Source organism: Myotis davidii, unplaced genomic scaffold, assembly GCF_000327345.1.
Source record: "Myotis davidii unplaced genomic scaffold, ASM32734v1 scaffold341, whole genome shotgun sequence".
Taxonomy (NCBI): Eukaryota; Metazoa; Chordata; class Mammalia; order Chiroptera; family Vespertilionidae; genus Myotis; species Myotis davidii.
In genome coordinates, this window is record NW_006291021.1 from 696607 (window position 1) to 707275 (window position 10669).

The 10669-nt window shown below is 57.3% G+C and overlaps 1 protein-coding gene across 1 annotated transcript in view; it reads left to right on the plus strand.

Annotated features, from left to right (window-relative positions):
- Window positions 1-7723: 7723 nt before the first annotated feature.
- Window positions 7724-10669, plus strand: part of DUS3L (dihydrouridine synthase 3-like) — a 5056-nt gene continuing 2110 nt past the window's right edge. Inside the window, 7 exon segments of the mRNA XM_006764245.2 lie at window positions 7724-7956; window positions 8663-8951; window positions 9201-9713; window positions 10069-10110; window positions 10265-10417; window positions 10645-10663; window positions 10666-10669. The exon segment at window positions 10666-10669 is cut by the window's right edge and continues 82 nt beyond it. Coding sequence (XP_006764308.1) covers window positions 7739-7956; window positions 8663-8951; window positions 9201-9713; window positions 10069-10110; window positions 10265-10417; window positions 10645-10663; window positions 10666-10669 — 1238 coding nt within the window. The 5' untranslated portion in view covers window positions 7724-7738.

A 10669-nucleotide genomic window follows, 5' to 3' on the forward strand; every position in this document is an offset into this window, starting at 1 on the left:
AGGCTCCTCCCCGCGCCGTCCGGCCGGCACCTGCGTTCTCAGGCCCCGGTGCTCGGCTTCTCAGGGCTGATTTCTTGGGTCCTCCTCACTCCGGCCCAGGTCGCCTGCATCCCTCCGACCCAGCCGCCGGGTTTATGAGTGTTGGGCTCCCGTAGGACCCCACCGCCCATCCCCAACACACACACGCGGGGGCCTTTGGCCAGCCTCACCCACTGTACACGCGTTTAAGCGAGCTTGGGACGGCTGGGTGTGTGCCAGCGGGATGTAGGCGGGAGTGTGACGGTGAGGCGTGAGAGTGAGCGTGCTGCCGGCCGCCGGTCCCCGTCCAGAAAGGAAGGTGCAGCATCTGTGGGGGGTTGGTTTGTCCAAAGGACCAGGCGCCGGTGAGCAGCATCCAAGCGTCCTTCACTATTAGCGTTGCCAAGTGCTCACGCTGAGACACCCGCACACTCAGGAGGGAAAGATGGGGCACTATTGGCCATTCGCACAGAGAGTCCCCAAACCTTTGTTCCAGGCAGGGTCACGCCCACCGCCATGCCCATTCGCACACCTGAAAGCCATCCTTACACACACAGCGGTCACAGCCGCCTACACCCTCCCATGTGGACATGCGCTGATGCTCACATTCACACAGGTATCCTTACTTCACTCCCGCTGGGACACACACGAAGCTCACACTGCCCCAGCACATGCGCACACACAGTTCCCCATAGAGACACAGACGCACATGACATTCATACACTTATCATCACCCCACTGGCCCCCAGAGTAGCTGCAGGGGGCAGAGCAGGGTTGCCGGAGCACATCGCGCACACCTGGCATATTGTTGCACACTCCCGTGCTGCCAGGCGCTGGCACACACGCTAGCGCACACAGAGCTCACAGGAAAACCCGAGACACTCACGTGCCACCTGAGCACAGGTTGCCTACCCCACAGCCGCACACACAGAGGAAGCGCGGAGATACCGTCGCGTGTGCACATACTGGGTCCGTTTGGGAGGCACCGCTTCCCTGCACACACAGCGCCCGGCCAGGAACCCACCCCACCCCTCCAGCCACATTAAGCTGTCACCAGCTGCCCCCTAGCCACCTCCTGCTCACCCCACACCGCCTGTGTGCCCCCTCACCACTGAGGTGGGGGGCCCTGGGGGAGGGGCGTGCAGGCACATGGAGAGCAGGACAGGCACATGTGCCTACCATGTGGACGCTCATAAAACGGTTGCCCTGGCAACAGCAACTTGAAAGACTTGGTTCTTCCTCTGGGGTAGGCGGAACGGAAGACAGAAGGTGGAGACACCAGGATCCCCACCCACCTTCCACCAGGGGCATGTGTCGCACTCAAGGATGCACACGCTGATACAAACACATGTGGAGGACACCCATCACATTCACACCCCCAGAGACCCAGCTCTGTTCACGGCCAGCCCCACGTGGCCACATGAGACACCAGTGTGACACCCTCACACGCCAGTGTGTCACTTCACACAACCCAGCACCCCAGCCACTCTGTCACCAACTCACACACACACACTTTGTAACCCCTGGACACAGACACCTCGTCGCACTAGCTGACTCAGTGTAGCTGGACCGGGGTGCATGAAGGCACCTCTGCCCTGGAGCCCTCACCCCCCTCAAAGGAGCTGTCTGGGCCTGGCTGCCCCGGAGGCCAGGGGCACTCGGAGGCTGGTCCTGTGGGCAGGAAACACGGGTATTTACAATGCTTATTCTTAAACCTTCCTTGTCCCCACTGGGGACCCTGCGAGGCGGAGTGGGTGGGACTGAGCCTTGACCCTCCTACACTAACAGGGAAGCCAGGGGTCAGGACTGTGGCCTCCTCAGGGCACAGATGCACAGAAACCGAGGCTTGGCCAGGAGCAGGGAGCACCCATGGCACCTGGCCCCTGTGGCTAGCTTGAGCCGGCTGCCTCCAGGGTCAAAGCTAAGGCCGGCGTGGGACAGTGCTGGGGCCCTGGAACTAAGACGCCTTCACCTGCCTGAGGTATTTGCCCAGGAATTAGTTCTGCTCCTTCCCAGGCTCCTGGGATGTCTCCCCCAGGTGCCCCAGGCAACACTTTTTCCCTCCCCAGCCTGCTCTGTGCCCACCTGGCAGTTTTGAAACGCAAGGATCAGAGAGGTCAAGATGTTGGCCCAAGGTCGCTCAGTAAGGAAGAGGCTCAAACCTGGGGTTGGATGACTCTAGAACATCCAGTCACTGCCTCCAGCCACTCCTCCACCAGTGTCTGCACGGGTTGGCCCCCTGCCCTCCCTGGGCAGTCACTGCTCCCAAGGGGAGTGTTCTGTTCAAGGGTGGAGGCCCAGGCAGAGGTTGTGGGAGTCTGGCGGCCGCTGGCCAAGACTTGGACTTGGCTGGTGGAGAAGTTTCCATCTTAGCGTCAGGAGCTGGTCCAGGCCCCAAAGGCCCCGGACTGTACCTCAGGACCCCCAGGGACCAGCCCTTCGGGGGTGGAGGTGGCCTGGTGCCCTCTGTGCCCTCCTCCCTCCAGTTGTCCCCAGCTGGAGCGTTAGCCATCTCCACACGCTAAGCATTGCCCCATCCCCCCACGTGCAGACGACCAGGCTTGCTTTGTGCCCAGCACAGGCCCTTGGTGATGGGTAGGGTCACTTTCCAAGAGGCTCCCCCAAACTAGGCTCAGGCCTCTTTTGTGGCAACTCCATCCTCGCCCTCAGCTAAATGATGCTGAGAGGGGAAGAAAGGCCTCAGTGCACCGACTGGGGACAGAGCTGGGTGTGCACACCCAGCCGGGGTCAGAGCCAGGGTGCCAGGGGCCAGAGGAGATGAGGCCTTTGAGGCTTGTGAGCGGCAGGAAGGAGCCGGCTCCAAGGCGAGGATGGGAAAAGCAGGGATGTGGGAGTCCCCACAGGGCCATTTACAGCCACAGGTCATAGGCCAAGACTCCTGTCCCTGGAGGCTCTGGGTCCGCAAGGTGGGAAAGCCATCAGGGTGGCGGAGGGAGCCGGGTGGGGGCCGGGCCTGAGGTCGTGTGGGCACTGCAGGGCGGGGCTGGAGTGAGAAGCTTTCTAGGCCACAGAGGCACAGACCTTCCCCCTCCAAAGCCATAAATGTGTACAGTCACACACAGAAGGACATACAGTAAACACACAGACACACCCTAAAGTACCTCACACTCAGCAACGGCGGCTGCAAATATATATACACACCATCACACACACAGACGCAAATTCAAAAGCCACAAATGTGCTGCACCATTAACCACTCAGACACACACAAAAGCCACAGATGTGTACACGGTCACACATACAGAGGACACATATGCACTCAGACACATAAACATGCTCACAGACACACACAGATACCCCCAAAGTCGTTCATACTCAGCAGTCACAGCTGTGAAGGTGTCTACGCCAGCGGCCTCCCCCCCCCCCCCCCCCACTCACACACACACAGCAGCCCCAGCAGCACATCCACCCTGGCATCTGGCTCTCGGTCACCCGCCTGCCCTGCTGTCTCATGTCCTTGGCCCCGGGCTGCCCTAATCCCGGTCTCGTGTCCTGAAGCCAGAAGATAAGGGGCAGCTGCAGCCCCAGATAAAGAAGGCGCAGCCACAAATCCAGGGCAGCCCTGGCAGAGGTGGGCACCAAGCCCAACCGCACCTGCCTCGCTGCTGGCAGCCCCATCCGGCCTGGCACAAAGGGACAGGATGGGCTACAGGGCAAGGGGGAGACAGGGGAGGGGGGGGGGAGAGACAGGGAGCTGCAGAGAGAGACACACAGAGAAATAACGAAATGTGAAGAGAAATGAGACAAACATGGAGGGAGAGAGAAATGCAGAGAAAGGAAGAAAAGAGACTGAGGGACACACAATGAAATACAAAAAGAGGATCAAAAAAGTTGGGACAGTAACAGGAGGAATAATAGAGGTAGGCAGAGAGAGCGCTAGGGACTTGAGAGGAGTGCCCGTTGCCTTGCCCTGGCCCCACACTAACCCCTCCTGGGTGCCTCATTCTCCCGGCCCTGCCTCCTTCTTGCTTTGGAGAATGACCCAGCCTGGTTCACCTTCCTCAATGTCCCCACGCTCTCCAGGGTGACACCTGGGAAGACCTCACCCCCCCACCACAACCTTAGTGAAGGTGGGACCCCTAGAGCAGGTCCTACCCCGTGTCTGTTTCCCAGCCATGGTAAGATGTATTCACTCAGGAAGTGCTAACTGAGCACCTGCTGTGAGCCAGGCCCTGTGTTGGGTGCTAGGGTCACAGAGTGACTGAGGTAGACCCAACTTCCTTACTCTCTCGGCTCACAGTCCAGTAGGGAAGTGGCCAGGTAGCCTCCAGAGTAATCAGAACGGTGATGGGGGACACTCAGGCAGCTGCAGAGCCTGTAAGCGTGTAAGGGATGCTGCACCCTCGCTGCCCCTCGAGCAGGGGGCCATCAGAGAGGCTTCCAGAGGAAAAAGAGGTGAGAAAACCCTATATAATAATATGCTAAGTGTCTGGTCGACGGGTCAGCCATTGAACCAATCAAAGCGTAATATGCTGATATGCTAAGGCCGCTCAACTGCTCACTATGATGTGCACTGACCTCCAGGGGGCAGACAGTTGACCGGTTGACCAGTCGCTATGACGTGCACTGACCACCAGGGGGCAGATGCTCCGACCAGTAGGTTAGCTTGCTGCTGGAGTCCAGCTGATCAGGTCTGAGCAAGACGGGCTAGACACGCCCTGGAGCCCTCCTGCGGTCGGTTCCCGGCTGGCCAACCTCCCACGTCTCTCCCCCAGCCCTGATGGTGCACCAGTGGGGTCCCTCGGCCTGGCTTGTGCCCTCTCGCAATCTGGGACCCCTTGGGGGATGTTGGAGAGCTGGTTTTGACCTGATCCCACAGGGGGAGTGCCACTCAGCCAAAAACCGGGCTCAAGGCTGGCAAGTGCAGCAACAGTGGCAGGAGCCTCTTCCACCTCCACGGCAGTGCTAAGAATGTCTGACTGCTGGCTTTGGCCCACTCCCCCTGGGAATAGGCCTACACCATCAGTTCGACATCCCCCAAGGTCTCCTGGACTGTGAGAGGGGGCACAGGCCGGGCTGAGCCCCCCGCCCCCCCGCACCTACTGAGTGCACGAATTTTGTGCACCGGACCTCTAGTGTGAGTATAATGAGCAAGGTGACTAGGAGCAGGGAATGGACTTACTGGAAGAGCATATACAAAGACTAGGAGGTAAGCCCGGCTCATGGGAAGTCTGAAATGAACTTGGTGCTTGAGTTTAGGGAGTGAGGACGTAAGGGATGAAGCTGGGGAAGGCAGCAGAGGCTGGGTCATATTGGAACTTGGGGGCCGTGGCCAGATATGTATTAGAAAGTGCTGTGGGCCCTGACCGGTTTGGCTCAATGGATAGAGCGTTGGCCTGCGGACTGAAAGGTCCCGGGTTCGATTCCGGCCAAGGGCATGTACCTTGGTTGCGGGCACAACCCCAGTAGGAGGTGTACAGGAGGCAGCTGATCGATGTTTCTCTCTCATCGATATTTCTAACTCTCTATTCCTCTCCTTTCTTCTCTGTGAAAAATCAATAAAATATATTTTAAAAAAAAAAAGTGCTGTGGGCTCTGGCCAGGTAGCTCAGTTGGTTAGAGCATTGTCCCAATATGCCAAGGTTGAGGGTTCGATCTCTGGTCAGGGCACATATAAGAAGCAACCAATGGCCCAACCGTTGTGGCTCAGTGGTTGAGCATCAACCTATGGACCAGGAGGTCATGGGTTCGATTCCCGGTCAGGGCACATGCCTGGGTTGTGGGCTCTATCACTAGTGCAAGAGGCAGCTGATCAGTGATTCGCTCTCATCATTGATGTTTCTCGCTCTCTCTCCCTCTCTGAAAGCAAAAAAAAAAAATTAAAAAGAAAAAAAGCAACCAATGAATGCATAAATAAGTGGAACAACAAATTGATGTTTCTCTCTATATATCTAAAATCAATGAAGAAAAATAAAAAGAAAGAAAGAGCTGTGGGAGCACAGGCTGTTGGGGCAGGATGAGAAGACACTGAGGCCTGGAAAGGGAGAGCAGACGGACTGGAGCGACACTGGAGGAAAAGCTGGCAGGAAGCTGTGGGCAGAGAGGCAGGAGGGGAGGCTCAGGACAGCATGGCAGTCCCTGAGCCAGGGACCACTGCAGCCTGTGAGTTCAGGTGGAGTCAGAATAAATTCCAGTCACTCCCACTCACAGTCAGAGAGAATAAGGGAGTTAATGCATGAAAAGGGCACACAGTAAAAGCTCAGTAATGGTTTAGCTGCTGGTAAAAGAAGAATGTTATATTGTTAAACAGTATAAGTAATAACAGGTAAGTAATATTATGTCATTAATATTAGTGCCATGGTTATCAATGGCCAGTGCACAGCCCCCCTCCTACAGGGAACCTTCCTGACCCCACACAGAGTGGCCAGAGCACCTTAGGGCAGAGCCATGGCACCCTAGGAAAGCTCTCCTTGGAGGCCATATTCCTGCGGTCCTGCGCTATGGGTCTGTCTCCCCAGACTGGTCATGGGTGCCTGTGGGAGGACACGGGGAGGCGACTGGTAGAACCTCAGGCCCCTTGGGAAGGAATGAGCTCCCTCCCTGGAGGTGGGCAAGAGATCTCCCAAGGACTGCGGAAGTTCCTTCCGGTTTTAGATTCTCCACTGTTTTATTCCGATTGTCCTACAGAGGGCAGCCGAGGCCAGTGATGGAAAACAAACTGCTCCCCTGCCCACTTCCATTTTCTCCCAGTTCTGACAAAGCTAGTTCCGAGCCCGTTGTGGCGTCAGGCAAATCCTTTTTCAGTGACTTAGGACCCAGGACCTCATCTTCTCCATTTGTTGAGCAGGGTGCACACTCCCTGCGTCACATCCCTCCCAGGGAAAGCTTTGTGGAGTTTAGCAACGAAATGCAAGGGAATCGAAGGGATTGGTCGTTCCCACCCGGCACTGGGTTCACGTAATTCAGGGCAAATAACAGAAATAAAAAAATAAGAACAGTAGTCATTAACATTTATTGACTGTTATTATTAAATTCTTGCCTTCTAAAAGAGATGTTTTTTTTAAATTAAATCTTTATTGTTCAGATTACAGCTGTTCCTCTTTTCCCCGATAGCTCCCCTAAAAGAGATGTTTTTATCAGCCCCATTTTTCTGATGAGGAGATGGAGGCACAGAGAAATTAAACAACGAAGTCCCCAGCTGGTAAGTGGAAGGGCTGGGATTCGACCCTCGCAGTCAGAGTCCAGAGAGCCCAGCACCAAGCCTCCGCCAGAAACAGGGCGCTTCAGGCGGGCACAACAGGGCACGGGAGGGGGGTGGGGGGGGCGCTCACAAACCGTGGTTGATTCTGCCTCCCTGCTGACAGCCCTTCCACTTCTCTCGGGGTAAAAGTCAAGTCTTCCCAGGAGGCCGCGAGGCCCGGCACGACCCCTCCCTGCCCTCCCTCCTCCCCGTCGCCACCTCGCTGACTCAGGTCCAGCCACATGGGGCGTGCCGTTTCTCCAACACCCCAGGCGGGGTCCGACCTCAGGGCTTTGCACTGGCTGTACCCTCCACCTGAAACACTTTTTTTGGACACTTATGTAATACCTTTTGTAATAAAAAATTTTTTAAAAAAAGAAAACAAAACACTTCTGTGGCCAGATTGCTGTCCGCTGGAGGGCAGCTTGCGAGCCCCTCGAGGACACTGAACATTTCCACGTGCTACCAGAGGCCCCACCCCCACGCACGTCCCGCCCCCGTTACGTCGACGTGCGTACAATGGCGTCTCTCGGAGCGACCCGGGCATGCGCACTTCCCAGCACGAGCGGCCCGGACACACGCGCGACCCGGAAGGCCTTGCTACACTCCAAAGAGAGAAGGGGGCGGATGGCGGAAGGTGCGGCGGAGGGTGCAGCGGAGGCCCCAGCAGAGAGTGGTGGCGGTGGCGACTTAGGAGCCGGCGCGCTGGAACGGGGAGTAGCGCCCATTAAACCTCGGTGAGTTGCCGGGACTGAGAGAAAACCTCACGGGGCCTTCCGGGACCCGTAGGGCGGCTCGAGTGGTGCATGCCGGGAGAGGGGCAGCCCTGGGCGGGAAGTCGCAGGCTTCTTCAGTCCGGGCTGTTCCTCCGCGGCCGTACCTGAGATAGCACACGTTGGAGGCTGTCACACTAAGGACGCCACGGGGCGTGCTAAGGTGGGTGGGGTTTGAGGCTGGGGCCGCAATGCAGGTTGGGAACTGTAGTTCCAGCGCAGTCGGGACTAGCGCATGTGCGCCTCCAGGCAGCCGCACTTAAGCTGAGTTTTTTCTTTTTTTAAAAAAAATATTTTTTTAAAAATATATTTTATTGATTTTTTTTACAGAGAGGAAGGGAGAGAGATAGAGAGTCAGAAACACCGACGAGAGAGAAACATCTATCAGCTACCTCCTGCACACCCCCCACTGGGGATGTGCCCGCAACCAAGGCACACACCCCTGACCGGAATGGAACCCGGAACCCTTCAGTCCGCAGGCCGACGCTCTACCCACTGAGCCAAATCGGTTATGGCTTTAAAATATATTTTTATTAATTTCAGAGAGGAAGGGAGAGAGAGATAGAAACATCGATGATGAGAATCATCATTCGGCTGCCTCCTGCGTGCCCCCTTGGCGGGTGGGGGGCTCCCTCAACGAGCCCTCCTTTTCCTCCTCCTCCGGTGGCAGATACCTCACCACCAAGGAGCAGTTCCATGAATTCCTGGAAGCTGAAGGGCGGGAGAAGCCCAGCCAGGAAACTGCGGGAGGAAACCATTATGACCCTGACCTGTCTGAGCCTGAGGCCAAGCGGATCCGACTGGAGGATGGACAGCCAGGAGAGGGCGCCACGGAGGAGGCAGCTGAGCACCTTGAGCAGCCTCAGACTCAGAAGAGAGCTCGGGGTCAGAACAAGGCCCGACCTCACATAAAACCCTCCCACTATGACAAGAACAGGCTCTGCCCCTCCATTGTGCAGGTTAGTGTCATTGTCCCCATCAAGTCCCGGAAGCCTTCAGTTGGAGCCTCTCTAACCCCCATTCAGTCCTCATGATGTTGTAATGTAAAAAGTATTATTGTTCCCATTTCCCAGATAAAGAAACTGAGGCACAGTGAGGTTACTGACTAGCCCAATGACACACAGCCAGGAGGGGAAGGATCTTTGATTCAGAGCTTGGCTACCTCAGCCCCTCCCTGTCCGCTTTCACTGCCTCCCTCTTCCCTGCAGGAATCAGCTGCAAAGTGTTTTTTTGGTGATCGCTGTCGTTTCCTACACGATGTGAGTTGCTACCTGGAGACCAAGCCGGCTGACCTGGGCCCCCGCTGTGTGCTATTCGAGAACTATGGCAGGTGCCCCTACGGTGTGACCTGCCGCTTTGCTGGGGCCCATCTGGGGCCTGAGGGCCAGAACCTGGTGCGGGAGGAGGTGGTCCCAGCCCCTCCCGTCCGCAACGGCTTGGACAAAGCTCTGCAGCAGCAGCTGCGAAAACGCAAGATCCGTTTCGAGCGTGCCGAGCAGGCCCTGCACCAGCTTGGCAAGGGCCACCTACCAAGCCCCACCCCTTCTGCCACTGTCCCTGAGGTCCCAGGGGCTGAGAGTGCCCCAGGGCAGGACAACTGTGATACCCAGCAGGCCCCCCTAGCGCCCTGCACTGGTACCCCTCCCAGCAGCCCCATGCAGACCTGCGGGCCCCTGACGGATGAGGACATAGTCAGGCTTCGGTCTTGTGAGAAGAGGCAGGTATGTGTCACAGGCTTCCTGTTGAGGACACTAGCAATGGGGAGCAGAAAGAGCTGGACACACCTCCCAGCCAGAGAGCCAGGGCTGAAGCAGAGGGAGGCAGGGGGGAAGGCTTCATGGAAGAGGGGGCATTGGGACGGGTTTTGATAGTTGACTAGAAATTATCCAGAAGAGAGTATGGAGAAAAGACCATTTCTCATTGGTGGGTTGGTTGACATATGCAGACATTAAGAGGGAAAAGGGTGCTAGGCCAGTGGGGCAAAGCAAAGCATGTTCTAGATTGTGGGGAGGAGGGTGGAGCCTCAAAATCCACATTGGAGGGTGGAGCCTCAGTGCGTGTTTTCTTTCCTTCCAGCTCGACATCAGTGGCAAACTGTACCTGGCCCCCCTCACCACGGTAGGACCCACGTGGGTGGGCTGGGTGGTGGCAGTGTGGTCACTCCAGCAGTGCCCAGTGCCTGCCAGTCTTGGTATTCCTGTTGAGGACACTAGCAGTGGAGTGGGGGCCAGCTTGTCACACCCTTACCTGTTTGTGTCCCCACTGCCACCAGTGTGGGAACCTGCCTTTCCGGCGAATCTGTAAGCGCTACGGGGCTGACGTGACGTGTGGGGAGATGGCTGTGTGTACCAACCTGCTGCAAGGCCAGACGTCCGAGTGGGCCCTGCTCAAACGCCACCCATGCGAGGACATCTTTGGTGTCCAGGTTGGTGCTGCCACAAGGGAGGGAGAGAGGGAGAAGGGGCTTTCACCTGCCAAGATCTGGAGCAAGGAGTCACTTCCCAGATCCTCTCGCCTGGGCTGTGGGCCGGGGGCGCCAGCCTGAGGCAGCTCAAGGGCTAATGCCTGGGGATGGGGCCGGGGTGGGGCCAGGCAGGGGTGGTCTGAACTGGCCCTGGCCCCTCACCTCCTTTGCCCCAATACCTGCCGTAGCTGGAGGGTGCTTTCCCGGACGGAC